At 43.1% G+C, this 18,554-nt stretch overlaps 1 protein-coding gene across 1 annotated transcript in view; it reads right to left on the bottom strand.

Annotated features, from left to right (window-relative positions):
- Positions 1 to 18,554, bottom strand: part of LOC311229678 (copine-9-like) — a gene marked incomplete at both ends in the record, with an annotated part of 679,647 nt that overhangs the window by 188,523 nt on the left and 472,570 nt on the right. The window contains one exon of the mRNA XM_084315753.1: positions 13,796 to 13,859. Within this exon, the coding sequence (XP_084171879.1) occupies positions 13,796 to 13,859 (64 nt within the window). The remainder of the gene's footprint in view (positions 1 to 13,795; positions 13,860 to 18,554) is intronic.

The raw sequence follows: 18,554 nt of genomic DNA, 5'->3' as shown, positions 1-18,554 counted from the left end.
AAATGGGACCGGAACAAAGTGAGATATCTGGGAATAACTATACCTAATAACCTAGACAATCTACATCAGTGTAATTATGGAAGTTTGGAGAACTCTGTAAAGGAAGATCTGAATAGGTGGAAAATTGTACCTCTCACTTGATTTGAAAAAATTAATATTATTAAAATGAACATCTTGCCACGTTTTCAATTTTTATTCCAAAACATGCCATTATACATAACACCTAAATGTTTCAACGTTTGGGAGGGGCTGCTGAGAAAATGTATATGGGATGAAAAGAAACCTAGAGTCAAACTCAAAATCTTGCAACAAAAAAAAGAAGGAGGGGGACTAGCATTACCAAATTTAATTAATTATTATTACGCAGCACAGGTAAAACCGATTCTAATATGGATGAAAAACGAGATGAGACCCAAATGGAAGTCAATTGAGTTGAATCTAGTGGAATCACTCAGCACATTGATCTTCTCCAGATATAAAAAAGCACAGATCAAAATACACAATTACTCTATATATAACACATTTAAAATCTGGAGGGAAATATGTAAAATAAATAAAATTAAGGAACAAGAAATGATCTGCTTAAGACAAATAGCATGGGACCCAGATTTTTCTCCAAACAGTATTGACGGTTTTTTTAAGACATGGGAAGCTAAGGGCCTCATACGTTTCTATCAAATGTACAATGAAGGAGTGGATTCTTTTGAAAATGTAGCTAATAAATATGCCTGTCATAGTAATCACTTTCACCGATACCTGCAAGTAAGAAGCTACTTAAGAGAAAAAGTCCAAATTAAAACTCTTGAAGATCTCCACCCCCTACTGAAATACATGATAAAGACTCAACAAAGCCATAACCTCAAAAACACAACTGGACAAATCTACAAAATGCTCCAAGAAAACAAAATTGAAGATTTAAGCTATATTAAAAATAAATGGGAGAAGGAACTGAAAACAAACATACCAGATAAGGAGTGGAATCAAAGCTTTAAAGATATCTTCCATTACATAAAATCACCCTTTTGGCAGGAGTATGCTTGGAAAATAAATATGAGGTACTTTAGAACACCATCGAGTATGTCCAAATACGCACAAAATGATCCCGGCTGCTGGAGGGAGTGTGGGGAGAAGAATGCTGACCATACACATATTTTCTTTACATGTAAAAAAAAAAATCAAATCTACTGGTCAGATATTCTAGACATAATGGAACAGATGTTTGAGGAAGTGGGTATAGAAAAACATGATATACTCTTATATATGATATACGCCCCAAAAACCTACAAAAAGAAGAACTATACCTTTTTTTTATTTTGAGAGCTGCAGCACTTAAACAAATTACAAGAGCTTGGAAAAAACTTGAATCCCCGAAAGTAAACAAATGGTTAGAAACTGTAGAGGACATATATAGTATGGAAAAGGTAACCTACAAAATCAATAAGAATGAAAATATGCTGGGAAAAAGATGGGGTCTCTTTAAACTATGGAGGAGTACTAGTTGACAGACAGATCAGTCTTTAAGGAAGATTTTAAGTAACATGAAACAGTGATGATCTACTGATCAATTGTTGGGGAACACCCCTTAGGCCTACAGCTATACCTACAATGACAATTCAAGCCTTTTTACTTATTATTATTATTATTTTATTTAAATTTTTAGTTTTTTGGTTGGTTTCTTTTTTCTATTAATTTCTTATTTGTTTGCTGTTATTATTGTTGTTGTTGTTTGTTGTTTTTCTTGTGTGTGTGTGTGTGGGGACGGGTAGGGATGGATGTTGGATGTGTGCCGGTCCGGGATCTATGCTGGTGCTCGCCCCTTTGTTTGTGTTTTTGTCTCTTGTTTTTTGTATGGGTGATGGGTACAAAAAAAAAGAAAAAAAAGTGTCAAGATTTGGAATATGCGTATGTACATTTGTGTGGGTATGTACGTATGTAAGTATGGACAGGTGCAGTTGTGTATGTATATGTGGGTACACTTACTATACCTAAATGTAAAATGTTTTTAATTGACACAATAAAGTATAAAAAAAAAAGTAATTAATTCCAAGGAGGCCTGTAGCGTTAACATGAAGGAATCACTATGAGAACACAGTCTGTCAAGTTAATAAAATGTTCAATTAGTCAATCAATCATAAGTGTGCTCCTCAGCACTCTTAAATCTGCTCTCAGCCACAGTCAAATCCGATCTCAGGAAAATTTGGGGAATCGCGCTACCAGCCCTATGTCTTAAATGGGCAGAAATCTGCCTAAGAGGACATTTTTGGTCGTAAATCCGTTCGGGAATGAGACCCATTACCTTTAAAAGGGGTTAAGATTATTTCTTAAAGCTGCACTATGCAGGTTTGGGAGCGAACTTTGAATCTCAGCAAAGTATGTAAGTCAATAAATAACCAACAACTGTATATGGTATATTTTCACAACTGAATAAACAAACTGACATCCGAGGGATTTCACTGTGTTGTTTACATAATTATACATCATTACATAATTTACTTCACAAAAAAAGTGTCTTCATTCATCTTTCATTCCAAAAATATTTAATTTGATCTACCTTGACCTTATATAAGAGAAGAATAATTCTCAAATATTTCTTTCCTCCAAAAGTTACACAGCGAAGCTTTTGAGACCTGCTTTCTGTTTTATCGGTAGTGAGTGACAGGGGAGAGAAAGCGAGGGTGTGGCGGTCATGAGCCTGACTGTGATGTTGTGAGCAGGCACGTGCACACATAGAGGCCAAGGGGTGCCTGAGCACCTGCCTTTTTGAGCCTCATCAAAAAAGTGCCTTTTTTTTTTTTTTTTTTTTTTTTTTTTTTTTTTTTTACTGTTACACATATAGACTGCCCTTCCAACTGAAAAATGTCAGGATAGAATCAAAATATTAGGTAAAGAGAGAGAGATGCCCCATATTCCATTGCAGTTTGCACGGCCTCCTCAGCATGCCTCTCCGCGGACCTATATATTTTATGCATAGCGTGGGTGGTGATGATGATCATGATAGAAACCGCTGTTGAATGCTGGTATTACACTCATTGAGGGACACAAAGAAGTCAAGTCCGATGGGATTTGGGAATCTCAAATACAAATCGGGATTGGAATAAAAAATGCATTTATATTAAACAATACAGAATATACAGCACTTCTTGGGGTCTGTAGGGTAAGCACTTATTCCCTCCCTCCTGAACATTTATGGAGATGTATGGGCCTTTTAAGTCAGTGATAAAAGTGTCTTTCAAGGATAAGTGAGCTCCTGCACTGATTATTATAGTTCAATATTCAATATTTGATCACCAAAACCCCCAAAAAACATAAAAAGGGGGCCCCCCCGTCCGAAAAGGGCCCTTAAAAATCGCGCTCGCTTAATATATACACACAAGTGTAGTGCCCTTTTCAGCCTTTGAGCACCTGCCCCTCTAAAGTCCTGTGCACGTCCCTGGTTGTGAGGATACATCAAACTCTCTGTTGTCACCCCTGGACACTTGTCATTTAGGGCCCTCGTTGAGTCTGCAGATCTACACCAGTCGATGCTAGTCAGCAGTATGAAGTAGTAGTCTCGATCCACTTCCAAGTGAACCCTGGAGTGGTTAGTTTGAGGTCAGAGTGCAATCGGGCCAGAGGCAGGAACATGGTCCATAGAAGATCTAATGAGATTGAATGGCTAGTTTTTGTTGAAAGATTTCGTAAATATTGAATTAGTCTTGTGTATAATGTATGAAATCTCTATAAATAATAGAAGGCTTTGTTAGACAGAATGCTGACAGTGAGAAAGCTGTCCTCAAGACATTCCTGGAAGGCGACACCTTGAGTGACTGAGCAGCTGTAGAGTAAGATAAGCAACCACACAGGAAAGCAGATGGGACCTTCTTGTGTAATCTGGGAGAGGCTATTTAAAGTCTGCAAATGCTTGTGAAACAGTGTTTCAATGTATTCATTGTTTTACTCTTAAATACAGTATGATTTGATATTGGAAATGGAACCTGCTGCTGCTTACTTAGACAATTAGATAAAGACCAAGCAACCATATCTAATAACATTACAGTTGACTTTGTTGAAGGCAGAGGTTCTGTGTAGGATTGTTAGTAACTGTCTAACTGCATATATAACTGTTTACACTAGTAACTGTCTAACTGCATATATAACTGTTTACACTAGAGGGCGCTCTAGGCGGAGACACTCAGGAACACCGCCAGGTGGCGAGTATAAATAGTGGTGTCTCCTCCCACTTCTTTCTCTTTCCCCCAGTCTCTCAGGGAGAGAAGACCTGTAGTGTTATTGCTCTGCCATGTGAATAATAAACCACGCCAGTTAAGGCTCAAGATAGAAACCATGCCTCTTGACCACATTATTGTCGCCCTATAGCCGAATTCTGTTAACAGGTTATGGGCCCAGATAATGCCGGGGCGAAATAATGAGGGTACTGTAGCAAGCTTAGCTAAAGTATAGGCTAGGTTAGCGCCGGGAGCACCGCGTGGCTAGACGCTAGGCCAACAAGAGCTAAAGCTAAGCCTACCACCAACGAAGAGGATGGAAAACAAGGGAAGGGGCAAATGGCCATCATTCAATGGAAAAGCAGAGGACTATGAGCTCTGGGAAGAGCGCATGCTATGCTGCATGCATGGTGCGGGGCTGAAGGAGACAATCCTGGCAGCCCCCACGGGAGAACTGACGGAGGAAGAGCAAGCCCTGGACGACCAGCGTAACGCAGATGCGTATTGTGAGTTAGCGCCGCTGCTCGACGACACCAGCCTGGGGCTGATATTCCGCGACACTAAAGACAGAGGCCGAGAAAGCCTGGAGGTGTTGAGAGAGCATTACATCGGGCGAGGAAAACCCTGAGTCGTGGCCCTCTACATAGCACTAACGGCCCTGAGGAAGGGGCCCACCAAGACTGTGACCGAATACGTCAACAGAGCGGAGCAGATCACGACGCCATTGAACAGTGGCGGAGAAGCACCAAGCGATGGGCTAATGATGGCGATGATGATGAGAGGACTACCGGAGCTGTACAAACCGTTCACACTCCTGGTAACACACGGTTCAACGGACATGACGTTGAGACAGTTCAAGGCTAAGTTAAGGAACTTCGAGGCCTCAGAAGATACCCACCCAGCATCCGCGGAGGCGGGATAGAGGGTGCTAAAGGCCAGAGCGACGCCAAGGGAGAGGACCAGGACCACGACGGAACTGGCATGTTGGCGATGCGGAGAGAAAGGCCATCGGAGAAGCGACTGCACAAAGACTGTCTGGTGTAGCTTCTGCAAATCCACGGGGCACACAGAAAGAGCGTGCATGAAGAAACACGACCAGAGCGAGCGATACGCGCATGGGCAAGATGACGCCATGGACGAGACGGCGGCCAAGGACGAGACAGAGGCCACGGACAAAATGGCTGCTACGGACAAGATGGCGGCTACGGACAAGAAGACGGCTGTGGACAGGATGACGACAGCGGACACGATGGCGGCAACGGTCGACGTGAGACGGATCGAGACGACGCCCGGAGAATAACGGGACAAGAAGACTGCGCTTTCGGGGCGCGGACGGTGTGCACCGCCGGACCGGCCCAGCTGCAGCGAGCCCAGAGAAGGGGACTGATCGTGGACACATGTGCGTCGTCCCATGTCATCAACGACAGGAGTCGGTTCAAGAACTTTGACGACACTTTCCACCCGGAGAGGCACAGCATGGAGCTGGCAGACGGGAGACGCACCTACGGATTGGCGCAAGAGAGAGGAGATGCACAGGTATGTCTCACGGACAGTAAGGGGCGCCGGCGTACGGTGACGTTAAAGAACGCTCTCTACGTACCATCGTTCCCACAAGGACTATTCTCTGTAATAGCTGCTACTGCAAGCGGTGCCAAGGTATTCTTCGATAAAGGTAAAGATTTTCTTGTAGAACCAGACGGTACACGGTTTGACATAAAGATGTACCAGAGAGTATATTATCTGCAAACGGAGTGTAATGACAACGAAAAGTGTAATGATAATAATGATATGTGTAGCGTGACGGCCAGTCGCGATATTCAGACATGGCACGAGCTTATGGGTCATTGTAATTACGAGGATTTACTGAAACTGCAAGTAGTGTCAGAAGGCATGCACATTGAAGAAGAAAAGCGTAGACCTGACAAAAATTGTGCAGAGTGCAAAACGGGGAAGTTTACTCAACCGAGATACAGAAATCCCACAGACACAGTAAGGGTACCACTTGCATTAGTTGACACGGACCCAGTAAGCAACGAGTCCATAGGAGGCTTTGGATATGTACTGTCTTTTACAGATGTGTGCACAGGGGCAGTGTTTGTTTACTTTCTCAAAGCAAAGAGTGACACGCCCCAGGCCACGGAGAGATTCCTGGCAGACGTAGCCCCTTATAGTAACGTAGGATGCTTGAGGTCCGACAACGAAACCGAGTTCACAAACAGAGAGTTCCAATCACTGTTGAGAAGGTATAAGATAAGACACGAGACGTCACGTCCATATCCCCCACACCAGAACGGGGTGGCAGAGAGGGAATGGCATAACCTTTTCGAAATGGGTAGGAGTAAGCTAGCAGATAGTAACTTACCTAAGAGCCTATGGCATTATGCAGTGCAAGAAGCCGCTTACACCAGAAACAGGTGCTTTAATAAGCACTCGGGCACCACCCCGTATACAGCACTGACAGGAAAGAAATGTAATCTAGCCAGAATGCACCGATTTGGATCAGTGTGTTATGCGTACCTGCATGACAGGGGAAAGCCCAAGTCCAGAGGGGTAAAAGGATTTTTCGTAGGACACGACAAGGGAAGCCCCGCTTTCCTAGTTTATCATCCCGGTAACGGGAGAGTGCAGAAACACATGCTAGTCGAGTTTGTCACGAAGGCAACAGGTGAGAGCGAGACAAAGACAGAGGAGCCAGAGCTGGACTCCAGAGTAAGGTGTGTAGAAACAGAGACACATCAACCAAATCAAATCAAATTTATTTATAGGGCCCGACAACACACGTTAATGTCCCCATGGGCCGTACAAGTCTTCTTTAAACAAGTCAAGAAGAAAACATAACAATAAGTCAAGAACAGAACAAGAACACCATAAGGTCCAAACATTTTTAGATGAATGCAAATAAATGAAAGAATGCAAGCACTCCCAGACATACCCCACGCGAAGGTAAGGAAAAACTCACTAAAACCCAACAATAGGGAAAAAAGCTCCACAGGCAGTGTGGAGGAGAGAAACCTTAGAAGGGCCATTCAAGGGGGGATCTCCCTTCTTAGATGTTGGTGATAGTAGTGTTGCAGACGGACAGTTGGTAAGCATGCACTCATGTGTGTGGTGAAACACAGATGAGTGCATGCAATAGCAACTGTACATTTTGAAAGATTAAAGATAGAGCTAATAGCGATAGCAACTGAACATTTTGAAAGATTAAAGATAGAGTTGATAGCAGATCTATTTGAGGCACAGGGGCAGCGCAAAGAGGGTCACATCCTCCCCGTCTTAGTCACGGGACATTCAACACTCCGGTCGTTGCTCAGGGACAGCCGGAGACAGGGAGATAGGGGGTGGCGCAGAGAGGGTCGCGAACTCCCCGACATCATCGCGGGACATCCGGCACTCCGGTCACCACTACGAGACCTCCGGAGACAGGGGGGCACGCAGAGGGGGTCGCAATCTCCCGGCCTTCGTCACGGGACGTCCAACACTCCGGTCAACACTCCAGGACAGCAAGTCATACGGAGACAGGGAGACGGGACAGGCGTTAGACAGCTCATGAGATTGTAGTAGGCGGACATAGCAATAGATACAAGTGGTAGGCATATATGTGAATGGAGAAGATATATGAAGTAAGCGTATTATGTGAATAGAATAGAAGTACTTAACCCAGCAATGAAACCGCGTTGACTGTTAATCTGTTAACAGTCTGTTAATACTGTTAATCAGTTGACAGGACCACGGACAGACGGCGGTGAATAACTGATCCAAGGCCTCGGAGGTGCATGTAGAGCAGTCACTACAATCTTGGCCAAGACCCCGAGGCATCCATCACCTTAGTCAGCGCCAGGAGACGGGCACTCAGAGAGAAGGGGGAGGGAGGGGGGGGGAGGGAGGGGGGGGGGAGGGAAGAGTTAGAGAGTTCCCATGTTTGTGGTGCTGCAAAGGAGCAGACATGTAGTACCCTGTAGTGCCATGTAGTACCCTGTAGTGCCATGTAGTACCCTATAGTACCCCGTAGTGCCATGTAGTACCCCATAGTACCCTGTAGTACCCTGTAGTGCCATGTAGTACCCTGTAGTGCCCTGTGGTACCATGTAGTACCCTGTAGTGCCATGTAGTGCCATGTAGTGCCATGTAGAGCCATGTAGAGCCATGTAGTACCATGCAGTACCATGTAGTACTCTGTGGTACCATGTAGTACCCTGTACCCTAACTAAACTACCCTATAGTAAACTACCCAGTGGTACCATGTAGTACCCTGTACCATAACTAAACTACACAGATTAATCTAAAGTTCAGTCCCCGACCAGGTGAGATCAAGGTAGGTTGAAGGAGAGAGAGAAAAGATGAGTCTTAAGCAGGGATTTAAAAGCTTCGACAGAGCAGGCGCCCCTGATGACGGCAGGTAATTTGTTCCACAGGTAGGGAGCGCGGTAGGGAGCGCGTACTAAGTACAGTGTACTTAGTACGGTCGTGCAGGCAGACAGTCAGCAACCCCCAGAGGGTGATGACGAGGAGCACCCGAGGGTGACGTCAAGTGCCCCAAGCAGTGGGAGGTATCCCTCAAGGGAACACAAACCCCCAAAGTATCCCACAGACAGTGGGAGGGAAATGGGTGTATTCAACCAAGTTACCAGAGGGCAGACAGACAGTGGGAGGGAAATGGGTGTATTCAATCCAGGAGGGTATTGAAGGCCACGACAAATACAAAGTGTGGTTCGTAGAAAATTGCTTAAAGGCTGAAGGAGGGTACTCCATGTTTAAATAATGAAGGAGGGTGGCTACACTGCTTAAAGGCAGGAGGAGGATACTCTAGGTTTAAATACGGGAGGAGTAGAATCCAGGTTTAAATACCTGATTAGAGTACATGTCTAAATACTGAAATGGATCCTATGTTTAATCCCAGGTTTAAGTAGAGGTGGGTGATTGTTTAATTCCATGTTTAAGTACAGAGGTGGATGACTTACCATGTTCTCAATGATGTAACTATGTGGGAAATACCCTGAAACGTTTAGACATGTAAGAATGTAGATCAAGGGAAACACCATGTGATCAAAGACTAGACTATCAGTAGGATGCTCAGAAACTGAAAAATGTACAGAGATGCTGTGGGTAGCCTCATTTATTTAACAATGTGTACCCGCCCTGACCAATGGTTTGTAGAGAGTGGATTGTCACAGCATTTGGCTGACCCCATAGAGGAGCATTTGGATTACAGCCAAACATGTTTTTTTTGTTATCTTAAAGGTACAGGATATTGTGTGAGTTAGAATACAGACAGCTCACTGGTTTCGTGGGAAAACAAAGAAGCAGCCCACAATGGTACTATCAACTAGTGAAGCCGAATATACGGCTCTAGCTCTGACCATACATGAGTGTGTTTATCCAGAACAACTGTTAGAAGTGATGGAGATTAAATTACGAGTATATTGTTTAATATGTAATAGGTAATTGGAATGTACTCTCTATACCAGATAAGGTGTTTTTTGAAGATGAGGGGCATTTAGTCAACATCAGTTAAAAATTATGGACACTGTTGTTTATGAGGGCAACCAGGGAACCATTGTGATTGCTAGGAACCCAGTGTGTCAACATAGATGTAAACATGCCAATATAGAAAATATCATCTCATCAGATCTGTCATCAGAGAAGAAAGGATGACACCGGTTTACTGTCCAACGGACGACAGAGTAGCAGACACTATGAGGAAACCTGTTCCAAATTAAAATTGAAGGGATTTGCAAGGGTCATGTTTAATGTGAAAGTATTGACTGTCATACCCTGTTGATGTTTTTGGATTATATTATTTCCTTTGTAAAATGTTTTTCCAAGAAGTTATCCAGTATGCTAAACCCTAAGTGGGAGTGTTGAAGGCAGAGGTTATGTGTAGGATTGTTAGTAACTGTCTAACTGCATATATAACTGTTTACACTAGAGGGCGCTCTAGGCGTAGACACTCAGGAACACCGCCAGGTGGCGAGTATAAATAGTGGTGTCTCCTCCCACTTCTTTCTCTTTCCCCCAGTCTCTCAGGGAGAGAAGACCTGTAGTGTTACTGCTCTGCCATGTGAATAATAAACCACGCCAGTTAAGGCTCAAGATAGAAACCATGCCTCTTGACCACATTATTGTCGCCCTATAGCCGAATTCTGTTAACAGACTTATTCAACTCAAGGTTTATTTAACTAAACTAATACATATAAACTGGATCAAGTAATCAAAAATCAATAACTGCTTAGACTAAGGACCACATTATAGATAAATTGAAAACTAGACTGATCTTTAAAGTACAAACTATACTTCGAGTGTTGAAAAATAATGAAGGGATATGAAGTGTTTGGATTCTATTGTTCTGGTTTTAAAACTTAGTATATAGTAAAGTATTTGTGTTGTGTTAAAGTGCCAAGCCAATTAATTTGTAAAGATCCTTACAATTTAGTAGTCTGTTGAATAACTGTATTAGGCAGCTGTCACTGGGTGTCGGTTTGGCAGTTTGACCTTATTAACCCAAAATGGAAGCGCTCTCCAAAACCTGCCACATCAGCACCTAAGCAGCCAATCCTATTGGACAGAAGCAGCGAGCCACAGTAAAAAGTTATGATGTCACAACTTACTATATAAACTGAGCTCTGTAGACAATAGGGAGGAAGAAAACCCTCCCGACCAGGCAAGATGTGACGTGTGATTATAAATGTGTGTGTAAAGGCTTTGAGGCCTGCTAATCTAGTTTGTAAAGGCATTTTTAATGGCCTAGGGATATGTATTGCGCGCCAGAGCAAGGTCACATTGACCGCTATTCTGTGAAATTGATAACCAATGTAGATCATATGTTTATGATCTGATCCTTCTGTATTTATTGAATCATTCCTTTGGGGTTTTACAAATAAAGCCTATTATTATTATTATTATTATTATTATTATTATTATTATTATTATTATTATTATTATTATTATTATTATTATTATTATTATTATTATTATTATTATTATTATTATTATTATTATTATTATTATTATTATTATTATTATTATTATTATTATTATTATTATTATTATTATTATTATTATTATTATTATTATTATTATTATTATTATTATTATTATTATTATTATTATTATTATTATTATTATTATTATTATTATTATTATTATTATTATTATATAGTATGGGCGTATGGGTATGGGAATGGGCCTGGCGCCTGGCCTGCCTGAGTCAGATTCCCGGTAGGAATTATGGTCCCAGTCCGCGACTGACCCTGCCTATGGACATTCAGGGGGCTAGCTCATTAAATACTTTCAAAAGTAAGCTAAAAACATACATCTTCACCGTAGCCTTTTAATGTCTATTTTATGTGATACTGATGGAGTATTAAAGCATCGCACAGGTGCGGGTGCAGGAAGGCTATAGAGGCGCTTCTCATTTATGACTGGAGTCAAAGTGTATGTGGTGTCGAAGCGACATTCATAAAGCATACAGCTATTGGATACAGTATTAACAACTTGTGGATTCATAGAGCATACAGCTATTGGATACAGTATTAACAACTTGTTGATTCATAGAGCATACAGCTATTGGATACAGTATTAACAACTTGTTAATTCATAGAGCATACAGCTATTGGATACAGTAATAACAACTTGTTGATTCAAAGAGCATACAGCTAATGGATAATGAGATGATGTGATTTATTACATTTAGGCCTTAGATGATGTCTATACTATGTTAAAATGTGATTATTGTACTGTAAATTAGAGCTATTATTTTGCACTACTTATATTATTGTACTTATAAATAAATAGACTATATATAAATAGACTTTAGTCTATTTTATGTAAATTTCATATAAATGCTATGCTAATTGTATGCCTATTTTTACAGATCTGCCCTTTATGCATTGCTTTTATTCTGCCAATGTTATGCACATTTTATGTCTATGTCTATTTTATGTCTATCTTGTGTCTATTTTACTGCGGTGAAACACTTTGGGCTGACATTCTTGTATGAAAGGTGCTATACAAATAAGTAATAAATATTATTATCATTATTAAAAGGAAGAACTGCAAACAAAAGTAACACTTTGACTCATGATTCAGACCCTTTCAAAGGAGCCTAGGTGTGAAAGAGTCCTTAAAATAGAAGTGGACAGATAGAGATGTATTAATCTGGCTGCTCCTTTACAGAATATCTCTATGAGGCAGGGCACTCCAAACCTGATATAGGCCTATTTATAAAGGTTAAGTGGGCATTGTCACTATCCCTTGCTATCCCTGATTTGCTGCTCTCTCTGTCGGGCCAGGGACTTTTTTACATACCCATGGTTGTACCAGACTTTATACTTAACTCTTTCCTTTAATTTTCATTAATTGAATTTGTGTTTATACAGGAATAGGATTTTTTGTTTTTAATAAAAACGTGTTGAAAGACAAAAACTGTTTTTTAGGGGCCCAATTCAGTGTGGTTTTGAATGGGTTCCTGCCCTATAGAGAAAAGAAGACAATGTGTAAAAGAAAGATACGGAATGATTTAGAGAGGGGAGTTAGGGAAGAGAAACAGAGGAAGAATATGAATGGAAGAGCAAAGGAGGAGGAGGATTCATGACTATATGACTGAGTGTGTGTTTTAGTTGTGGTGTTTAAATGTATGTAATGTTGGTAGTGTTCTAATGGACTGGGGGGGGGGGGGGGGGTACTCTTCCAGATGGGTGTAAAGTGATACATTATTTTTGAAACTTTACACTACATTTCTGTGTGTGTGTGTGTGTGTGTGTGTGTGTGTGTGTGTGTGTGTGTGTGTGTGTGTGTGTGTGTGTGTGTGTGTGTGTGTGTGTGTGTGTGTGTGTATTTCTCCCTGAGGCCTATAATCTCGCAGGAACACAGTGGCCTGTAAGATATAGTATAACTGTATATTGTATAGTAGTGTACATAGGACTCATTCCCTTTTTTTTGTATACATTTTTTCTCCCCCCCCCCCCCATTTATTTTTTATTTTTCACCCATCCCAATTTTGTCGTTATGCCAATTCCCTTCCCGGTCGTTGCGCGCATTTCCCCCCCCACTTGCCGGCCTAGGGAGGGTTGAAGACTATATGTCTCCTCCGATACATACAGCCAGCCACTTATTTTCACCTAACAGCGAGGACTCTTACCGGGGGAGTGTAACGCGTGGGAGGATCACTACCTCCCCTAGATCCCTTCCCTGCTGAGCAGGCGCCCCGACCGACCAGTAGGAGTCGCTGTTTACAACGACCAGGACACATACCCCACCGGCTTCCCACCCGCTAACACTGCCAATTGTGTTAGTAGGGACGACTGACCAAGCCGGAGGTACCGCTGACAGCTGGATTAGAACCCAGTGTCTCTGTGGTGGTAGGCAAGCTCTTAGTCCGCTGCGCTACCCAGCCGCGCCAGGACTCATTCCTTTTAATTCGTAAGCTTAGCATTGTATTGTATTTTATCTTAGTACTTTTATCATGTCTATTTTATTCTATTATTATCTGTATTTTTTCAAAGCGGGCATGGCCACCTTCATTTCACTATATGTCTTGTGTGTATGTATGTGATGAATAAACCTCTTGAATCTTGAAATCTTGAGATACTGACCCTGCAGTTGCTGAGCTCCTCCGCTGCAAAGATTATGTTACCGCACTTCTTACCCGGAATCCCACTGGATGGAGAGAGTGAAAGAGATAACGAGAGATAGAGAGAGTGAAAGAGAGAGACAGACACAGAGAGAGAGAGGGAGAGAGAGAGCAAAAGAGAAAGAGAGCGAGAGTAAAAAGAGGGAGAGACACACAAAGAGGGAGAGGGGTGAGCAGAAAAAAAGAGGAAACAAGTCATACACACCCACACACATAGGCACACACACACACACACACACACACACACACACACACACAGGCGCACACACACACAGACGCACACATACGCACACACACACGCACACAAACACTGATGTGCAGCTAAATGTGAGAGGCTATCTATTGCCAGACCACATAATCACTGTCCTTATTCCATTCCACTCTGTTCCCTGCCCAAGTGATTACTGATCACAGAGCAGTCCATCACTTTACATTATGAAGACTAATAATACGAGCAATGACAGAGGTCCTGATCCTGAATCAGATCTTCAGAAGGCATTATTATCCTCTATGGAAAGAGACCAAAGGATTTCTCATATGTTACACGCGGAGACACATTACCAATCTTCTCCGTTCGACAGATCACCATCCCATTCTGCCACGCTCATTTCTCCCGAGGGGAACATTGGACTTTCTAACCAGTGATATACAAGTGGCCGCATCTCGGTAATTGTAGTGAAATAGGATCTTGATTGGAAAATGTGGGACGAAATTAAATCATCTTTTTTCTTCTTCACCAGAGGCGGATTCCCTAGCTATAAGGGAGAGGCTTGGTCATTTGTGTTGCTCTGTCAAGAACCTCAGTACGAGTAGGCCTACTGCTTTGGGAATCCCTCTTGTGTGGTAGACTCAGCAAGTTTCTCAAGTTCAAGTTTCTTTAATAGTTGTCATACAGAAGTACAGAATACTTTTATACAAAATGCTTCTTACTGTTTCGCTCCAGAGACTGTGTTAGACAAGATAGTATGAAATAAAATAGTATAGCATGTAAAATAGAAGTAAAAATAGAGGTCACAGTGTTCAGTATAGACATATGTACAATGTTTGATGCAGAATAGAAGTAACTGAGTTACCATACAATATACAATATACTATGCAATGTACTAATATACAATACTATATAGTGCAGAGCAGAAATGGGATGAGGTACAATTTAGGTACAATTTACAGTAAGGTGTGCGAGTTGTAGTGCAAATCCTTTACCAATAAATATAAAGTGTAAAGTGTGTTTAGGTGTTCTAAAGTGTGGAGAGTGGGTGCTGCAGTGTGGTTGTTTAAGTGAGTGTGTGCGTGTGGGTGTGTGTGCTGTGTGCATTTGATGGTTGCTGCATAGTGTTTATTGTTCGTTGAGCAGCCTGATGGCCTGGGGATAGAAGCTCCTTCTGAGTCTTTCTGTGCTCGCCTTAAGACTCCGGTATCGCTTGCCTGACCGCAGCAGTTCAAAGAGGCAGTTGTTCGGGTGGCTGGAGTCCTTGATGATTCTCTTAGCCTTCCCCCTGCACCGCTTGTTGTAAATGTTCTGGAGGGTGGGAAGCCCACCTCCAATTGTGCGTTCGGCTGAACGTGTCACTCTTTGTAGTCTGCTACGGTCTTGTGCAGTGCTATTCCCAAACCAGGAGGTGATGTTGCCAGTCAGGATGCTCTCGATTGTACATGAATAGAAGTTCCTAAGGATCTTCTGACTGACTTGGAACTTCCTTAGGCGCCTGAGGAAGTAGAGGCGTTGTCGTGCCTTCTTCACAACACTGTCAATGTGTGTGGTCCATGTCAAGTCCTCGGATATGTGGGCTCCGAGATACTTGAAACTGTTCACTCTCTCAACCGGTGCCCCGTCGATGCTGAGGGGGCTGTAGTCCTTGACCCCCGACCTCCTGAAGTCCACAATCATCTCTTTTGTTTTGCTGACGTTCAGGGAGAGGCAGTTCTCCTGACACCACTGTGACAGATTCTCTACCTCTTCCAGGTAGGCCCTCTCGTCGTTGGCAGAGATCAGGCCCACCACTACTGTGTCATCAGCAAATTTGATGATTGTGTTGTTGTTCCGCTGTGCCACACAGTCATGTGTGTACAGGGAGTAGAGGAGGGGGCTCAGAACACAGCCCTGGGGGGCCCCTATGTTGAGCGTGATGGATGAGGAGGTGCAGTTGCCTGCTCTTACCACCTGCGGTCTGCCCGTCAGGAAGTCCAAGACCCACTGGCAGAGGTCATAGTTCAAGCCCAGGTCCCTGAGCTTGGCTATGAGTTTGGAGGGGACTATGGTATTGAATGCTGAGCTGTAGTCAATGAACAGCATTCTCACATAGTTCCCCTGCCTCTTGTCCAGGTGTGATGCTGCTGTGTGCAGCACATGGGCTATGGCATCCTCCGTGGATCTGTTAGGGCGGTATGCAAATTGCAGGGGGTCCAGGTTGATGGGGAGGGAGGAACAGATGTAGCCCTTCACTAGCTTCTCAAAGCACTTCATGGCTATGGAGGTGAGGGCTACAGGGCGGTAGTCGTTGAGGCAAGGGGGCGTAGATTTTTTGGGTACAGGGATGATGGTGGACTTCTTCAGACAGGTGGGGATGACAGCCTGTTCTAAGGACAGGTTAAAGATGTCAGTGAATACCGGGGCCAGTTGGTCGGCACAGACTTTTAGGACGTGGCCGGGGATGCCGTCCGGTCCTGCTGCCTTCCTGATATTCACTTTTTTAAAGGTCCGCCTCACCTCATGCTCTGTTACCCTGAACACTGAGTCTCCATCAGCAGACCCCCCCCCCCCCCATTGCCGTGGCTTGTAGGCTGGTGTTGTTATTCACAGCCTCAAACCTCGCATAGAAGGTATTGAGATCATTTGCTAAGGAGATGTCACTGTTCAGTTTGAGGGAGGTGCCTTTGTAATCTGTCATTGTTCTGAGGCCCTGCCACATACCTCTAGAGTCAGCCTGTTCAAACTGAAGTTCAACTTTATCCCTGTAACACCGTTTTGCCTCTATTACTGCTCTCCTGACGTTGTATCTTGCCGTCTTGTGTTCTTCCATGTTGCCTGTCGCCAGCCCGGTGTTGTAGGCTGAGGTGCACACTTTCAGAGCCTCACGGACGGATTTATCTACCCAAGGCTTTTGATTTGGGTAGATTCTAATTGTGGTAGAGGGGATTGTTTCTTCTACCAGAGTACAGACAAAGTCGAGCACCGTTTCAGTGTATTCGTTAATATTGGCTGTGTTATCACGGAATACACTCCAGTCTGTGCATTCAAGTGCAGCTTGGAGTGTCTCCTCTGACGTCACAGTCCAACGCTTAACCTCTCGCGATACTACCGGCGTTCGCTTGAGACTTTGTTTATACTTTGGCAAAAGAAAGATGGCGGCGTGGTCCGATTTACCGAATGGACTAAGAGCCTGTGACTTGTACCCATTCTTAAATTGCGAGTATACATGGTCTAATATGTTCTCGCCTCTGGTGGGACAGGTCACATGCTGATAGAAATTCGGCAAGACCTTTTTAAGACGCGCGCTGTTGAAATCGCCCAGAACCAAAATGGCAGCGTCAACATTTGCTGTCTGGAGTTTGTTTACCTCGTCGTGTAGTTTTGAAAGTGCTCGCGTGTGGTGGAATGTACACTCCGATCATGATGATGGACGTTAACTCCCTCGGGAGAAAGAAGGGTCGGCATTTGATGGTAATATACTCCAGGTCTGGGGAGCAGTGGTTAGACAATTCTTTTGCATTGCCTATATCGCACCACTCCTTGTTTACCATGAAAGCAATGCCGCCTCCTTTCGTCTTTTGTGACTCTTCTGCCGTCCGGTCCTTGCGGAGAACGAAGAAGTGGTCTGCCGGTTCTATTGCATGATTTGGGACATCTGGAGACAGCCAAGTTTCTGTGAAACAGAGGACGTTGCAGTCCCGAATGTCCCTCTGGAATTGGATCCGTGCTCTGATGTCGTCCAGTTTATTTCCTATCGATTGCACATTGGCCAACATTATGCTGGGCAATGTGGTTCTGTGTCGTCTATTTCGGACCCCAGCTCTTCTTCCTCGCCGTCGCGCCTTCTCCTTGCCATGGCCACAACAAAGGATTTCGGCGGGCCACTGCTGTTGTTCAGCAATCCGATCCAGAGAGCAATCCAATCGGTAAGTTTTCCTTAATCCAATGTAAATGATTGACTGACGGTCATACACATATAATGCACCAACAGTTGGTGCAAATAAAACTCTTAAAACTATAAAAATGAACAAAAGTAAGCACAGTCTCGACGGAGCGATCAGAAAGGCAGCCGGTCGGAGCAGCAATGAAGACAACTTTTATCGGTCGGTGTAGTTGACCAGTAGAGGTTAGAGGTTATCCATTGCAGATCATATAATCAGTAGAGCGTTGGTTAGACTTCCTGTCCAGACGAACCTCTAACATTATAGAGGAATTTACTCCCCCCAACACAAACACACACACACTTAACTTTTTTCTTTTTTTTTCTTTTAAGTAATAGTTAGATATCCAGGATAAATATAGGCCTAAACATAGTATATATAGAGTATAAAAATTATATTAATAATATTGGAATATAAACATAATCAGGAGAAATATAGGCCTAAACATAGTATACAGTATAAAGGTTATATTACTAGAATACACAGGCTACAAAATGTAGAACGACCACTTATTACTGTAATATGTACTGGCGTCTTGCAACACCTTCTGTCCGCCCTCTCGCTCTCTGAAAGCAAAATGTAATGAAGGG

Source organism: Notolepis coatsorum, assembly GCF_963971535.1.
Source record: "Notolepis coatsorum genome assembly, chromosome: 6".
Taxonomy (NCBI): Eukaryota; Metazoa; Chordata; class Actinopteri; order Aulopiformes; family Paralepididae; genus Notolepis; species Notolepis coatsorum.
The sequence above is the reverse complement of the archived record's forward strand: the minus strand, read 5'-3'. Positions and strand labels throughout refer to the sequence as shown.